Source organism: Rhinopithecus bieti, unplaced genomic scaffold, assembly GCF_001698545.2.
Source record: "Rhinopithecus bieti isolate Rb0 unplaced genomic scaffold, ASM169854v2 scaffold_8760, whole genome shotgun sequence".
Classification (NCBI taxonomy): Eukaryota; Metazoa; Chordata; class Mammalia; order Primates; family Cercopithecidae; genus Rhinopithecus; species Rhinopithecus bieti.
The window spans coordinates 2,312,451-2,330,443 of NW_016806225.1; the positions used below are offsets into that span (position 1 = coordinate 2,312,451).

At 45.8% G+C, this 17,993-nt stretch overlaps 1 protein-coding gene across 2 annotated transcripts in view; it reads left to right on the forward strand.

Annotated features, from left to right (window-relative positions):
- Positions 1 to 17,993, forward strand: part of MATN2 (matrilin 2) — a 182,242-nt gene that overhangs the window by 56,720 nt on the left and 107,529 nt on the right. For both annotated transcript variants that reach the window (XM_017875294.1, XM_017875293.1), the window contains exon 3: positions 10,550 to 11,119. In XM_017875294.1, the coding sequence (XP_017730783.1) occupies positions 10,550 to 11,119 (570 nt within the window). The remainder of the gene's footprint in view (positions 1 to 10,549; positions 11,120 to 17,993) is intronic.

Sequence of the window (17,993 nt, forward strand, 5' to 3'; positions counted from 1 at the left end):
AGTCTCTCTCTGGAAAAGCCATTGATGAGATGACTGGGGCATAAGGTTGGGAGGAGTCTAATGGGAGTGATTGGAAAGTGACACCTTGAGGACAAATCGGTTTCTTTTCATAAGCTCCCTCCAGTCTGTGTGTGATGGGAAATTGGAGTGCTGTGTCAAGAGGAATCCTGTGATTGAACTTTGATTCTGAGACCAGGACTGATTAGGGCTGTCAGCCACAGATGCCAGGGCTGGGGACATGGGGGTGACATGCAAGGCTTGGACTTGCCATCCTGGCTGCAGATTTTATCATGTGACCAGCTGTCTCTCTTTCTTTGGTTTATGCAGTTGATTTCAAACCCTACATGCAGGGCTTGACATTTTTACCAATTACACTCATCTTATTAGTTTCTACTCATTATTCCATCCCTCAGAAACCCTTTCTGGGCCTGACTCTATTACTCAGATTATTAGCAGTTCCTCCCAGCGTTGTATGCAGTGGTGTAGGGAGAACCACGAATGCCTCCAGAATTTGCAAAAATGTTCGGAAAATGTTACCAAGTGGGAAATGATTTGCTAATGAGTTCACAATATGTCTTAGACCCATTAAGTAATCCAGGGTGTCTCCCTAATATAGTAGAAGCAAGTTTTCAGAATAATCCCCAGTGGTTTTTTCAGAAAATGTGAATAGAGCACGACTGAGTCAAAGAAAGCCCTAGCTCATCAACTGCCTTCTGCAGTGTCAGGCCTGATGCAATGCCGCAGCTGGCGACTGACTAATAAGGGAATTGGAGAGGGGAGAATTGATTATTTCCTGGCCAAGGACCATGGTGCCTTAATCAAGTGCCCTAAATGCAGGCCACTGCAGGGGAAGTCGCTCTGGGGTACAAAACAAATATAGTCTAAATTACATCTGAAATAGCCTTTCAATTGTCCTTAAGTACTGAGAGCTGGTCACAGTCTGGAGGCACACAGGGACAGAAGCACCTGAGGAGGCTCAGGGGCCGCATCTTGGGTGTCTGTGGACGTGCTCCTGCAGGAGCACAGTGGTGAGTGGGATCCCAGTGCTGTGTCGCATGGTCGTCTTTGCTCTCAGTCCATCTGTCTCTCTGTCTTTCTTTGACAAGCTCATGTAGTTCAAGTCTCATAAATCAAATGCTTATAGCCAGGGTTCCCAAGCCCCAGGCTGTGGACCAATATCAATCTGTGACCTGTTAGGAACCAGGCTGCACAGCAGGAAGTGAACGGCAGGTGATCGTTACCACCTGAGCTCCACCTCCTGTGAGATCAGTGGCGACATTCCATTCTCATACGAGCGCAAACCCTATTGTGAACTGTGCATGCGAGGCATCTAGGTTGCGAACTCCTTATGAGAATCTAAATAATGCCTCATGATCTGAGGTGAAACAGTCCCCCTCTTCCCCACTCTGTCCCTGGAAAATTTGTCTTCCGTGAAACCAGTCCCTGGTACCAAAAAGGTTGGGGACTGCTGGCTTATTGGATGCAATTTCCTTGTATTCTGGTGTGCTAGTTTTATATTCTTATGGTGGAGGATCCATACCACTTTCACAGTTTGATGAGAATATCTCTTCCAATCTTTCTATTTGTTTTGTTCTGACCCCATGCCCACCTGTCAGCCCTCCATCATGAATACGGTTTTACCTGGAAGCTCATGTGCCGACCCTTCACATGGCCAGCCTTGTCTGCCTGCCCTTATTTCTCACTGAAAAAGAATGTTAGCCCTTTCAGTCAGACAGTGTCTCATATGATTAGCTAGTTTACCTCTATTCATTTTTTCAGACATGGGTAAAATTGAGTATTTCAATCTTTGTTGCAGAGCACCAGCCTGTACGACCAGGTTGGTAGAAGGATTCTATTTCATGTGCCAGTTCTGACAGATTGTTTACTGGTACTTGAAGTGCCACGTTGAAAGGATCCAGACTGAGGGGGACAGGGCCAGAATTGATTCACAATATCTGCCAGAGACTGAAGAAAAAGGCATTGCTAAGCTTGCTTAGAGCCTGAAATAGTCAACCATTCCCTCTCCTTCTCTACCAAGAGATAGTCAACCACTCCCTCACTGTCCTTCTCTCTCAGCACGTATCATTAGAGACCTCCTTCCAGACTGGCTTGATATGTTTATATTTATCAACAACAGCACACTGTATCTTTTTGGTCTGCCTGCTTCATGTATCCCATTATTATTTGTGTCCCTTTCACAGTCGGGAGTCTTTTCCTTCCTTTGTATCCCCAGGGCCTGACATACAATAGGTATGTTGAATGACTGGCTCTACGTTAACAGTTCTACCTAATTGTTCTGCATACAGGGAATCTGCCTCATTAGGGTCAGTCATTTGCCTTGCTGAGATCCATACTACAGAGTTCCCTGGATCCTCTTGCTCTGTGCCATCTAGGAATAAAACATACATTTTGCACGCCCCCCCCTTTTTTTTCTTTCTTAAACTCCTGCTGGCTCATTATGATCATGGCTTACTGTCTCTCTTTCTCTCTGTTCTTCTCTCATCATAAAACAGCTTTTTGTCCCCAGTGTCCCTTTGAAACTCTTGGTGAGCTAGTTTATTCTCTGTCCCTTTAGGAAATTTTAATCATGTTTTTAATCATGCTTCGTAGTGTTTTGGGTCACCCTTACATAATTTTTAAAATCCTCTGGTTATTCCTAGTTCTAAGAACAGTTTTGGCTCTTGGCTTACTGCTGCTCTGTCCAGCATTACCCTTGTCATAATTGTTGGTGATTTCAATATCCACATGAATCATGAATCATCCTTTAATAGCTTTGAGATTCTTTTCTCCAATATTCTGGTCTTCCACCAGATCTCAACCACTCACTTCTCTCTCTCTCTCTTTTTTTTTTTTTTTTTGAGATGGAGCCTCGCTTTGGTTGTCCAGATTGGAGTGTAGTGGCACAATCTCAGCTCACTGCTACGTCTAGCCTCCCGGGTTCAAGCGAGTCTCCTGCCTCAGCCTCCCAAGTAGCTGGGATAACAGGTCCCTGCCACCACGCCTGCCTAATATTTGTATTTTTAGTAGAGATGGTGTTTCACCATATTGGCCAGGCTGATCTCGAACTCCTAACCTCAAGTGATCCACCCACCTTGGCCTTGCAAAGTGCTGGGATTACAGGCATGAGCTACTGTTCCCAGCTAGATTTCAGCCACACTCTTATCTTGACTGTGTAATTACAGTAACTTTTATCCCGCCATAATCTCAGTTTAAACCTCCTATCTTCCCAGCTTACCCCTACTAGTATTCCAACTCCAACAATTCTGTGACCTTATCTGGACTTTCAGTTAATTGATCCTGCTCTTTTTTCACTGTCTTTCACCTCGATTCCTCTATTTCCTGCTTCCCCAGCTTTAATTCCATAGGGAATCACTATAGTCACTGTCAACTACCTTTGCCCCTTTCCTGATTCATCATTCTCTTTTGGCTACATGATAACCCTGGTTACATTCAACTTTTGCCAGTCTTCCCCCATATCTGTGTAGCCGAATGTGGCTGCAGCAAAACATGCAACCACGTGGATTGGTCTCATGTGAATTTCATAACTGCAGCCTTCACGTAGGCCTTTAATGTGGCCTGGAAATCATACTCTAGTTCCCTAATCCCTTCACTCTTCCACTGTCCTAGAAACTGTTACAGTTTTTTTCACTTGTATTATTACATTTTTCACGGTTCTCTTGTTAAGTGCCCACAAACCATCTGCTCGTGGAAACTTTGCTGGGAATTGATATGGAACATCACATTTTCTGAAATCAGTTTTCCTGGGTATTTGACTATTGTGCAGACTATAGTCCTTCTATTCCCCACAGCCCTTCAAAGATTGGTGACCTCTCTGTCTCCATCACACCTGTCCCATCCTTCATTCTCCCCCGACCCTTGCTCCTACTGAAGCTTTCCATAAGCGCCTGTCAAGGAGTGAGAATGGGAACCACCCGTGGCTTGATTTGCTGGGCTGCTGCTATCCAGGGAGGCAAGCATCTGTTTTCATCATATTATTAAGTTTTTTTTTTTTAAGCACTTGGCAGGAGGTAGGCAAGTTTGGGCCATTGCTCTCAGGCCCTGAGTCCAGGCACGGAAAGAACTGACCCCAGAGAGCCAGTGCAGCCCTGGTGCATCTTGCATATTCTGGAAATGGCAGATCTAAAAGGACAAAATCCTTTCATATTCATCATGAGTATAGCTTGGTGGTTAAGAGTGCAGACTACAGAACCATCACGATGGGTTCAGATCCCAGCTCCTCTACTTCCTAGTGATAAAAGAAAAAATTCAACCAAATTGAATTTAAAGGAGTTTAACTGAGCAATGAACAATTTGTGAATCGGGCAGCACCCAGAATCACAGCAGATTCACAGAGACTCCAGTACAGCCACATGGTGGAGGATTTATAGACAAAAAAAGGGAAATGACATACAGAAATCAAAAGTGAGGTACACAACGGGTGGATTGGCTACCAGCTGGCGTTTTTCTTATTTGAACATGGTTTGAACACTCAGCAGTGTATGAATGGTTGAAATACGGCCGCTGGGATTGGCCAAGACTCAGCTATTGTTACAGATGCATACTCCTAAGTTAGGTTTTCAATCTTGTCTGCTTACTAATCTTGGTTGCAGTTTTTCCACAAAGACTGAAATATAGAAGCATGGAGTCATTCTCAGGCCATATTTGGTTCACTTTTACACTAGGTAGGAGAACTCAAGCAAGTCATCTCACCTCTAGACTCACCGTCCCCATCTATTAAAGAACAGTAACAACACCTACTTTTTTTTATTTTTTTATTTTATTTTATTTTTTTTTTGAGATGGAGTCTCGCTCTGTCACCCAGGCTGGAGTGTAGTGGCCGGATCTCAGCTCACTGCAAGCTCCGCCTCCCAGGTTCACGCCATTCTCCTGCCTCAGCCTCCCGAGTAGCTGGGACTACAGGCGCCCGCCACCTCGCCCGGCTAGTTTTTTGTATTTTTTAGTAGAGACGGGGTTTCACCGTGTTCGCCAGGATGGTCTCGATCTCCTGACCTCGGAATCCACCCGTCGCGGCCTCCCAAAGTGCTGGGATTACAGGCTTGAGCCACCGCGCCCGGCCCAACAACACCTACTTTTTAAGGTGTGTGTGAAGAGTAAACAAGCCAACACCTGTAAAGCATTCAGAACAAGGCCTGGCACTAATTAAGTGCTCAATAAATATTAGCTATAAATTACGATTATTTTCTCTTTTGAGTCTCACAACAGTATTGTAAGGTATTATTATCCCTATCTTGCAGAGGAAGAGACTGAGGGTCACACAGGTTAAGGAGAGGCTCAAGATCATTTGGACAGAAAGTGGCAGAGGTTGGGCTTGCATGGGATCATAGGACTCTAATACTGTTTCACTTAGGATTTCAGAGCCCGCTTTGGTCTCCAGATGAAATGATTTTACCCTTGTCATGGAGATTCATACTCATTCCTTCTCCAAATGTGTCCTAACTTCCCCAGGCAGATGGCACCAAATATTTACAGTATGATTACACGGCCTTGATTGAATTTAGCCAGAACGGGAGAGAGGCTGATTAGTGACAAGGCTGCAATCTTGAGAGGAGGAAATAGTTCTGAGGTTGCACATTGTCATTCTGCTGGAGTAGAAATGTTGCTTAAAATTGTCCTGGCTCAGTTCCCTTTCTCTGGAAGGGTAAAAGACACTCATTTGCCCAATACATGGACTTTGGAGTCAAGCTGACAGTACTGGAAGAGCTGTTAACAGAGTCCAGATCATCACTTTATGGTTAGAGGGAGGACGTTTTATTATGGGCCCACAAACCGTCTTCCAACTGTGGCTGAAAACCCTGTCATGAGAGGCCAGAAGGAAGATCATTGTATGTTCTTCTCCCAGGCCAAGGAGACAGGATGTCCTTCATCAGAACTAATTGTCAGCATAAGACAATTCCTGTGCTTATGCTGGAAATCCATTTCCTGGAAACAACTCTCAACAGTTCCCATGTGGAGAATATGTGAGACTTTTTACAGCAAATGTTTTAGAGTGTTTCCAGGTATCTGCAAAGCTCCTATCATAATAGCTGGCTGTATTGATAATTTCCTAAGGGTGCCTGCCATGAGACAATGGAAAGGGCATCAGGTCTGACCATGGTGAGCCATGAGGGCCTTGCAGAGATAGAGTCAACTCTCTGGGCCTCAGTTTTCCTTTCTATAAAGTGAGTGACTTGGACTCTGTTGGGACCCCTCCACCTCTAAGAGTCTACTAGTCTATGATTCCATGAATTAAACTTCAGAAGTGGTTATGCTCCCTCATAAAATGGTAAAGATTTGGGTCCCAGAATCTCTGACTCCATTAGCAGGACCACACCTCCTCTAGAACTTTTTGGCTTCGTGTTTGTCATCATCTTTTTGAACTAACTGCTCTGATTCAATCTCTTTCACCTGACGACTTGCTTCCACCAGAATTCCATTTAATTCCACAGATGTTGAATGAAGACTTTCTGTGTTTCCAACTGCATGCCTACAAAGATAAATGAGACTAGTTTCCTAACCTTGGGGAAGTCCCAGTGAGATAGCAAGGTCACTTTATAGAACTTCTTTTCTCCAGAGAGCTCTCTATTTCTTTGACTTGTGTGTGTCCCTAGACCAGTAACATTGACTTCACCAGGGAACTTGTTAGAAATGGAAACCTACGGAATCAGAAGCTCTGGGGTTGTGGTGCACTGGTCTTAGTTTTTTTGTTTGTTTGTTTTTGTTGTTGTTGTTGCTTTTGAGATGGAGTTCCACTCTTGTTGCCCAGGCTGGAGCGCAATGGCATGATCTTGGCTCACAGCAACCTCTGCCTTCCAGGTTCAAGTGATTCTCTTGTCTCAGCCTCCTGCGGGCATGCACCACCACAACCAGCTAATTTTGTATTATTATTATTATTATCATCACATTTTTAGTAGAGATGGGGTTTCTCCTTGTTGGTCAGGCTGGTCTTGAACTCCCGACCTCAGGTGATCCGCCTGCCTTGGCCTCCCAAAGTGCTGGGATTATAGGCGTGAGACACTGTGCACTTGGCCTGGTCTTAGTTTTTAATAAGTCCTCTAGAGAATTGAGATGCACATTTGAGTTTGAGAACCATTGAACTAGCCCTTTCAGGGACAAGCTATGAGACTGTGGTTCTGAGCCTTCAGGGACCCAAGGAGACATTTTGAAGAAAAGTCAGTTACTTGGGCTGCCAGGACTTGGTGTTTTCAACTCAGAATTAGAGCTTTCTTGGAACCTCCAACAACATTTTGAACCTTTGTGGTGTTTTTGTAAATGTGCAGGTGTTGTGGAAGCTACCCATTTGTTTTGTAGGGAAAGAATCCAATTTAGCACACAATTCTCCATGGAACTTCCAGGCTTCCCTTTAAATTGATTGTGATGCTTGGATAGATACTGACACCATGACTAAGACCCATAATAAAGGCCCAATCCAAGGAGGATCCGCTACTTCCAAAGATCTCCAAAGGAAGAGAGTTCTCAGAGTGTGAGTCTTGTGTGAATTTCCCTCCCTTCAAAGGTGCCTTAATTAATATCCTTCTCCATGGCAGGGTCTAAGCCTGGCCCCTCTTTTCAGCAGGTAAAGATTATTGGGTCACATTCTCCCTGCAGTAAGTTCAGACATTAAGGGTGGGGCAGGTGTGGCTCTTGGAGAGGGGCCTGCCTGGGTCTTGGGAATGCTCTCCCTTGTCCTCCTTCCTGGGATCTGCAGATCCATCATCCACTGCCCCAACCCAGGGCTATAGGCTAAACCATAGGAGCCTTCATGAAAATGAGACACCCCCGCCTTCTTTTTTTTCTTTTTTCTGAGAAGGAGTCTTGCACTGTCGCCCGGGCTGGAGTGCAGTGGCACCATCTCAGCTCACTGCAACCTCCACCTCCTGGATTCAAGCGATTCTCCTGCCTCAGCCTCCCAAGTAGCTGGGACTGCAGGCACATGCCACCATGCTTGCCTAATTTTTTGTATTTTTAGTAGAGATAGGGCTTCACAATGTTAGCCAAGATGGTCTCGATCTCCTGACCTCATGATCCACCCACCTCGGCCTCCCAAAGTGCTGGGATTACAGGCATGAGCCACTGCACCTGGCTGAAAAGCACCCACTTAAGGTGCCTCTTAGGGTGAACTCAGCCCCTGGGGCTCAGGGCTTGGCTGGATTTCAGTTCCTCTCACCTCCTTGAGCAGGTGCCTGTGTGCAGCACCAACCATACAGCCATAGCTGTAACCCTGCCCCTACCAAGCCTAGGGCTGGACATGAGTGAGGGCTGATGGAGGGGTGGGCAGGGGAGAGCCTATACATGCAGCCAGCACATGTCGGGAGTTCCCACATGCTGGATCCTTCATTACATAATTTCCTTAAATTCTTACAGCTGCCCAACGAGGTGGATAGTGGTTGCACCTCTGTATATTTTTTTCTTTTTCTAAATTATGAAAGATTTCAAACCCTCAGTGCTCCCATGTTCTCATCTATGCAGTGGGTATGATGCTTCTTGCTCCTTTCTCAAAAACTTGTTCTGAAAATCAAATGACACCACAGTGACAAAGAGCTCTGGAAAAAAGATGTTAAAACATCCTGCAAATGTTGGGTTTCATATAGATCTTATCGCTGAGACCTCAAAGGCTCAGTTTCTGGGTCCTCTCTTTTGAGACACTCACCCTGGACTCACCCAGCCCCCAGGGTTATGCATGGGTATGGCAAAAGGTTGGTTTCCTGCCAGGCTACTGGTGTTTGGGGGGGTGCCTCCTCTCCTAAAACCATTAGACTTGTAAGGCAGCAAGGATGAGGTGTGTGTGCAGGCACTCAGGGACGAGTCACAGTCTGGCAAGCTGGCCTGGACAGGATGACCTCACGGGCCTTTCCCACTTCTCATTTTTATGACTAGCTTCACTGTTTCATTTTGGCTTTCTCTCTCTTTCTTGCAGCTGTGGTGATTAGGATTTAGGGCAAGCATTTGGGATCCCTTTTTTAATCCCTTTCAAATCCTGATTCAGCTGCAAAGTCCGGGAAGGGAGGAGAGAACAGGGGAGGAGGGACCCACCCTGGTGAAAGGCAGTAGCTCAGAATATCCGAGAAACTCCAACAGGAATGCCCAGCCTCCACCCACTGAGGCTGGAGGCCTCTCATCTCATCCAATATCATCCTAATGCTAGAAACACAAAAGGGATGAGTTTGTCTATGGACTCAAACCTTTTACAGCCTTCTTGCTTAGATGCTTAAGGCATAAATATGGTAGTCATGGTGGTAAGGGAAAGACTTAACATTTGCCTTTTTCCAATTTAACTGTGTCCTTTGTTGAAATATTTCTTAGGTCCCCTTTTCTCCATTTCCACTACTGTCCTGGGATTAGATCTGAGTCCCCCTCTCAATGAGATTAGTCCAGAAATTGTGTAGACCATCCATCTTGCAAACCACTGCCAGACTCTGTTGACTTTTCATTATGTAACTCCCCTATGGGAGAGGTAAGTTACATAATATGATGCTAAGATGCCCCTCACTGGTGGCATCATGTACATATTTCTCAGTCTGAAAGGAAAGGTCTTTTTAAACTGGCTTCAGGCCATCTCTCCAACTAATTTCTTCCTGAAACTCCTAATATTCCCTCTACTGCAAGGTCTCATCACTTATTCTGTTACTCACCACATTCATTCCATCTTGGGCTTTGGTTCATGTGATCCACTCCATGTGCGCCTTCTCTCTAATCTAATCACCATGCACCTATGAGGTCAGCTAATGTCCCATCTCCTTGACACCAGCCCATTCATATCCCTATTCTCTTAGCAGCTATTGTCAGGACCACACAGTTTTTGTGACAGTTATTCTTTCATAGTTTTATTAGTTATGTCTCCCCAGGTAGACCGGAAGCTCCTTAACTTTGGACCCTGTCCTAAGCTTCTGTTATATTCTCTGCAGTGCCCAGCCAAGCTTATGTGTCATGCAGTAAAGAATAAAATAATTTTGACCCTGATCAGGTATTTGGTTACATAAAAACTGCATTGGCGACTTTCTGGAAACTAACATGTTGATTTATCTTGCAAAAAGGATTGCTATCTGATTATAGCCAGTAGTCATGATCTTCCAGCCATGCACAAATATAACCTTATACTTCCATGAGTGGGGAGGAAAATTGATGAAGACTGGAGGTTTCAAAGGTGATCATCAGCCCCAGGATTTCCAACAATAGCTGATCTGCACTGGGTCCTTAATTCCCTTTTAATGTTTTTATATTTGTATTTATAAATATTTTTAATGCAATCTTGCTCTTGTCGCCCAGGCTGGAGTTCAATGGCACTATCTCAGCTCACTGCAACCTCTGCTTCCCGGTTTCAAGCGATTCTCCTGCCTCAGCCTCTTGAGTGGCTGGGAATGCAGGTGCCCGCCACCATACCAGGCTAATTTTTGTGTTTTTAGTAGAGACAGGGTTTTACAGTGTTGACCAGGCTGGTTTTGAACTCCTGACCTCAGGTGATTCATCCGCCTCCCAAAGTGTTGGGATTACAGGTGTGAGCCACCACGCCTGGCCTCTCTTCTAATGTATTTGACCACTCCTTTTTCCCCAGAGAGCTCCTGTGAGAACAAGCGGGCAGACCTGGTTTTCATCATTGACAGCTCCCGCAGTGTCAACACCCATGACTATGCAAAGGTCAAGGAGTTCCTCATGGACATCTTGCAATTCTTGGACATTGGTCCTGACGTCACCCGAGTGGGCCTGCTCCAATATGGCAGCACTGTCAAGAATGAGTTCTCCCTCAAGACCTTCAAGAGGAAGTCCGAGGTGGAGCGTGCTGTCAAGAGGATGCGGCATCTGTCCACGGGCACCATGACGGGGCTGGCCATCCAGTATGCCCTGAACATCGCATTCTCAGAAGCAGAGGGGGCCCGGCCCCTGAGGGAGAATGTGCCACGGGTCATAATGATTGTGACGGATGGGAGACCTCAGGACTCTGTGGCCGAGGTGGCTGCTAAGGCACGGGACACAGGCATCCTAATCTTTGCCATTGGTGTGGGCCAGGTAGACTTCAACACCTTGAAGGCCATTGGGAGTGAGCCCCATGAGGACCATGTCTTCCTGGTGGCCAATTTCAGCCAGATTGAGACGCTGACTTCCGTGTTCCAGAAGAAGTTGTGCAGTAAGTCCTGCTGCTCTGTCACTCTTCTAGATAAACCATTAGAATTCATTCATTCATCTTCAGGTGTTCATTCTGTGTTACCATGTTCCAGATACTGTGCTGGCAATGGGTTTTCAACAAAGGCCAAGATAAACACAATGTGCTCCAGAGGCTTACACTTTGACCAAGGAGACACTTCTTTTTCTTTTTCCTTTTGAGACGGAGTCTTGCTCTGTCGCCCAGGCTGGAGTGCAGCAGTGCGATCTCGGCTCACTGCAAGTTCCACCTCCTGGGTTCACAGCATTCTCCTGCCTCAGCCTCCCGAGTAGCTGGGACTACAGGTACCCACCACCACGCCCGGCTAATTTTTTGTATTTTTAGTAGAGATGGGGTTTCGCCGTGTTAGCCAGGATGGTCTCGATCTCCTGACCTCGTGATCCACCCGCCTCAGCCTCCCAGAGTGCTGGGATTACAGCGTGAGTCACCGCGCCCGGCCACAGACACATATTTTTATTTATCTTTCAGAGACAGGGTCTTGCTCTGTCACCCAGGCTGTAGTGCAGTGGCATGATCAAAGCTCACTGTAACCTCGAACTCCGGGTCTTAGGTGATCCTCTTGCCTTAGCCTCACAAGTAGCTGGGACTATAGGTGTTCACCACCATGCCTGGCTTATTTTTTAATTATTTGTAGAGACAAGGTTTCGCCATGTTGCCCAGGCTGGTCTGAAACTCCTGGCCTCAAGTGATCCTCCTGCCTCAACCTCCCAAAGTGCTGGGATTACAGGCATGAGCACCCAGCTGAGACAGACATTAAATATGTAATTATACAAATAAGTAACTATAGTTGTCACAGTGTAATGGAGGAAGAATTCAGGACGTGACGGAGTGTGCAACCCCGGGACCTGACCTAGGCCTGGGTGCTCAGGGAGATTGCCCTGGGGAAGGGACACATAAGTCCAAGCCACAGAATGAGGAAGAGTAGATAGACAAAGTTTTTCTTCAGCACATGGAGCTGCCCTGGAATTCCCTAAGTTGGAATTCATGAGTTGGAGTAGGGATAGGAATAGAAAGGCAGAAAAAGTAACATAATCTCTCCTTGGATGGTGTGGAATACCATGGCATTTTTGCCCCATGGTGGTGCTGGCAGAGGATGTTTTCTCAGCTGACAAAGAGGTCCAACGTATACAGAGGACCAAGGTGTGGTCCTGGCAGCTCCCTGCCTGTTAAGATCGGAGGGGCCGCTCCTCACCTGCCAACTCTTTCTGCAGGAAGATGCCTCTCGGAGCTGCATTCTTCTGTGTTGGAAGCTTTCTTCCCTCTTTTGCTTTCTAACGCTCTTTCCATAGGTCTTCTCTCTCCCTTCCTTCCCACGCACTTTCCAGTTATCTCTACCCCTGCTCCTGCCCCACTCTCCTCAGCTGGTCAGCCTGCATTCTCCGCAGTTTCCTGCCTCTGTGGCTGCCTTTCTGTTTCTTCCTCCTCCAGGAGGGCAGGGGCCAGCGGCCCAATCCGGAAACTCGAGTCCTGATTTGGTAAACAATGTCCCACCCTGACTTATCCATTCCCAGTGGTCCCTGTCCCTTCCAGCTACCATGAATCTTTGATGGGGAAATAAAAGGAAATAATCTATTTTTAAATATCTATTTGTAAATGATCTATGTGTAAATATCTATTTGTAAAATGTAAAATATCTTTTCCTAGAGCAGGGTGGAGAATGAGCTTTAGAGCCAGACTCCGCACCAACTCCCCAGGAGGGGGCACCCAGGAGGGGGTTCTCAGAATGTGACATATTCTAGACCCCTAAGATATAGGCCCCAGGGAAAAACAGTGTGCTTTTGATGTGTATTAAACAAAATCCCCTGCTGAGAACTAACCTCAACAAGTGCAGAGATCTCATTTGTTCTTGACTCCAGAATCAAAAGATTTACTTAAGAAATCAATGCCATGAAGAAGAAAGAACTTTTTTCCTTGCAATGCCACTTGGAAAGTGTTCAGAAGTGCCATTTCCCTGGCACTGCAGAGGTCATGTTGTGGTGTGCCATGGCCCAAGTCAGCTGGAACACTTTAATCAGCAGGACGCACTGCAAGCATTTCCAAGGTTTATGACTTTAAATGACCTCTGCAGAATTTATGTTTCCCCTTTCCTGAAAATATTAAAAGGGAAATTGGTTCTGTAACCATTTTGACAGTTTATTCATTTGTGTTGGAAAATTTTAATGGAGGGGTTCTTTTTATAATCATTCTGGATTTATCAGAAAATGGAAAGATAACATGATAAGGCTGAGGAGCTACACAGTGGGACTGACCACCCCGCTCCACCCCATGGTGTTGAATAGGATATACCAATATGGACTTGTTCATGGAAAAACTATCTCTGTGTGCTTTATGACAAGGCAGCAAAATGAAAAGGCAGTTTGGACTTTTCCTCCCTTCATCTTCTTTGTTATAATCTGGAAGCTCTAAGAAAACATCAGTGTTATTCCATTTGTTCCTGTGGCCTGAGAAATGAATCCCCTGTGAGTCCCCCCATCCACTCTGCAGGAGACAGGGCTGCTGTCTCTCCCTGCACTGCCCTGCCAGGCTTTGTTCAGCAGACTCAGCAGCAGTCTTGAAAGGCTGAAGAGGCCCCAGGGCCTCTTTATCAACTGCACAGTAAAGACTGCAGTAACTAACATTTATAAAGCACTTTCCCGTATGTTATCGCAGAAAGTCCCAGGAGGCAGGCAGCACACTCCTGCCACTCTCTTTTTACAGGTTAAGGAAGTTGCTAAGTGAGTCACCTGAAAAACAGATAGCCAAGATATAGTTGGATGCTAATTCCAAATCTCTTGCTCATTTCACTCCTCTGCATATTGGGAATTATAAATTCCTCTTTTAAGGTAAACTATTTTCTGATGGCCACCTCCACAGTCCAGCCTGGCCAGGTAAACCTACCTTGCAGTTGAGTTGGCATTCACCTGAAATAGGTGAAACTCTGAAGGGCGGCCTTCGTAGGAGGAAGAGGAGCTGACTCTAGCTGTACAATCTTGAGCAAATCTTTGTGCTCTCTGAGCCTCAGTTGTCTCATCTGTAAAATGGGATTTTATATGCAGAAAGTAGATGAGTGAACAGGTGTTGTAAATGGTAGAGTCCTATTCAGTGTGCACTGTGTTATGTATTATTACAATCAAATACACTGCGGACCAATGGGCTAGGCAGATGGCCTCAGTTTTGTTCTGCACTCAGATGATTAGACAACAATGGTGAGCATTTTCCAAGTTGCAGATGACATCTCTGAGGTTTCAGAAGTTTCATTTGTTCCTTAAACATTCATTGAACTTGTAAACCAAAAAGTATCTGAGACAAGTCCCAATCAATTTAAAAGTTTATTTTGCCAAGGTTAAGGACATGCCTGGAAAAAATGAACACAAAATCACAGGAACAATCTGTGGTCTGTGCCTTTTTCCAAAGATGATTCTGAGGGCTTCAGTATTTAAAAGGGAGAGAGGGAGGGCATGGTCACATTACTGAATCCACATGTTGCAAGAGAAAAGGAGCAGGTAAGGGAATGGTCAATTATATATTCCTCTAGCGCTCAGTAAATCAACACTTTACATAAGATAAGGTGAACATAGAGTAGCTACTTACGGAGATATTTAACCTTTTATCTGTAGCGATCTGCTTAGGAACAAAAGCAAAGGCAGTTTCTTGCATTACTCAGCTTTTAGCTTAATGTTTTTCCTTTTGGCATGGTGAATTGGGATCCTGAGATTTTATTTTCCTTTCACAAACTATGCCCCAATAATAGCCAATCTTGTCCTGTGCTAGGCACTTTTAAATACAGTATTCCATTTCATACTTAAAATAGTCCTTTGAGGCAGGTACTATCATTATCTTTTTTTTCTTTCTAAGAGATAGGGTCTCACTATGTTGTCCAGGCTGGCCTCGAACTCCTGGGCTCAAGCAACAGCCTCCCAAGTAGCTGGGACTATGTGTCACTATACGTGGCTCTATTATCCCTACTTTACAGAACTGGAAATTGTCAGGGTCTGCCTGGGGGCTCCAGGAGAGCTTTGAAGACAAGGTGATACTAATCATTACTAACATTTTTTGATATTAATGTATGCATGTGTTGTTTCAGGCTATTAGCATATGTTAACTCACTTTATTCACACAACAAACCTGTCAAGTAGATGCTCTTTTAGTTCCCATTTTATGGAAGAGGAAATTGAGAACCAAAGAGGTTAAATAACTTGTCCAAGATCACACACCTGTAAGTGCTGGAGCTTGTTTTTTGTTTTTGTTTATTTGTTTGTTTTGTTTTGTTTTTTGAGATAGGGTCTTACTCTGCCACCCAGGCTAGAGTGTAGTGGCATGATCATAACTCACTACCGCCTCAAAGTTCCATCCCAGCTTGGACTACAGGTGTGTGCCACCAAAAATGAATAACTTTTATTTAAATCTTTTTTTTTTTTTTAAGAGAAAGAAACAATGTCTTACTATGTTACCCAGGCTGATCTTGAACTCCTGGGCTCAAACAACCCTCCTGCCTCTGCCTCCCAAAGTGCTGGGACTATAGACATGAGCCACTGTGCCTGGCCTGTAAGTGGTAGAGTTGAGACGTGAGCCCAGGCATTCTGCAGGCAGAACTGAAAACCAATGCTGCATCCGCAGATTGGGACAGGCGGTGTCTGGGTGTGATCAAGGCAGGACCTTTATCATACAGTGAGGAATTGATTAGACTCTGGAGTCAGACCTCGCTGGGTGAGAGTCCTGGCTTTGTCTCTTTGGCTGTCTGGCTGTGAACCTGAGCACAGTGGAGGCTTTATACCTGCAGGCAGGGACTTCCCATACCAGCCACAGCAAGGGGAATCCTGAGGTTGCATTCTCAGGCCAACCCTGAGACCACCAGGGAGAGGCCAGGTGCCCTGTGAATTGAGGTCCTGTCTACGAGATGACCAAAACCCACACATCCTGGAGTCTGCCATTTTTGCCACCCAGTAAGAGAAAACACTGAATCTAGGGGCTGCAAACGCTGTCCCAAGTGTTCTGGTGATTCTTGCCACCTGGGCAGGACTGCTTTTAATTAACTTCTAGATGCTGACTTTATCAGCCTCGTCTGGTATTTTGGAGCAGGGAGCCAGGCTGTTCCTACCCTCATAGCCCCACCCCACCCAGGCCAGGCACAATTTAAGGTCCTAATAGTATTCCTAGGACACACCCTTCATGAACTGACCTGGGCAAAGTCTACAGTGATTGTACCCCTTTGAGGCCCTGCTGTGAAGTGGGGAGGCTGGACTGACTTCACAAACGTTGAGTCTACTGTACTCAGTAATACAAGACCTCCAGCCCACCTCCCTACGCTGACCACTCCTTTAGTCATTCATACAATCATTAAAAAAAAAAAAAACTGTTCTTACTTCCTAGTCAACATATCCAATCCCACCAATGACTTAGACTGCTGATGAGTTATTCCTTCCTGCTGAACACAAGGCCTTGCCTGAGTGTAAACCCAGAGGGCCTTCTGATAAATGAGGCTCATAGGACTGTTTCCAGCAGGCCGGTGGAGGAGGCAAGACTGTGGTCTCCCCTTGGCTCTCATCACAAATGCCCGTCCCACAGAGGGCAAGGCATGAGGCCTGGATGCTCTGAAAGTCACTCAGCACTCACCCACAGCATTCTACAGATGGGAAAGTTTTATTCTAGTTTAGTGAAGATGTTTGGGATTCTTTTGGTTGAAAGTGTCAGGAATTCCATTTTTTTTCTAAAAGGTAAGGTTAGTGCATTATATCCATGGAAACAAGGACGGCAGTCGCGGGGGTCGTGCTTTCACTCCATCACCCCTCCACTCCTCTCCTTCTCAGGTCCACAGTCAGGAAGCATGGCCCCCCCCCACCCCAGGCCCTGAGGCTCATTTGTCCTCAGTTTGAGCCCCCTTTTATTCGGTTCTGGTTCCTAAATGCCAGTAAAGGACTCTGATTGTCAAACCCTGTACCAACCAACAGTGGTCAGGAGTGGGACTACCTCAGACCACCACGGCAGCTCCCAGATGCAAGGTGTCTGGAGTGCGAAGGAAAGGCAGTTTTTAGAAAAAGCAAGTACCAGATTAAATAATAGTAAATGTCTGTACTGAGGTCCCTAGAGCCCGTCCATGCCTCTACAGGTAAAGAAATAGCCTACAAAAGCTACCTGATTTCCCAGAACTTCCCTCACTTGTTCAAGGTAGAGGGGAACTAGAACACAGTCTTCTAGCTCCCAATCCAGTGCCTTTTCCATTACACCAAGTTATAATGTTCTAGTTCCAGTTTCTCTTATGGCACCTGGCCAACATAAGCCTTAGTAACAAGCTGTCACTGTAAAACCCAATGCAGTAGTTCTTTTAATTCCCCCTCCCCACCACCACTTTTTTTTTTTTTTTTTTGAGATGGAGTCTCTCTCTGTCGCCCAGGCTAGAGTGCAGTGGCACGACCTCTGCTCACTGCAACCTCTGCCTCCCAGTTTCAAGCAGTTCTCCTGCCTCAGCCTCCCAAATAGCTGAGACTACAGGTGCCCACCACCATGCCTAGCTTATTTTTATGTTTTTAGTAGAGACGGGATTTCGTCATGTTGGCCAGGCTGGTCTCAAACTCCTGGACTCAAGTGATCTGCCCACCTCAGCCTCCCAAATTGCTAGTATTACAGGCGTGAGCCACCATGCCTGGCCTAATTTCCCCATTTGATAGGTGAAGAAAGTGGAGTTCAGAGAAACCAAGTCATTTGCACAAGGTCATAGGGAGTGGCGAAGCTGAGCCTTCAGGCGGTCTATTTCCAGCAGCCATCCTCTCCCCACTGCTGCCTGCTGCCCTCCAGATATTATCTCTCCCTCACATCTCCTGTCTTCTTACTTTGTCTGTTAGGGTCTCAGCAAGAAGACAGG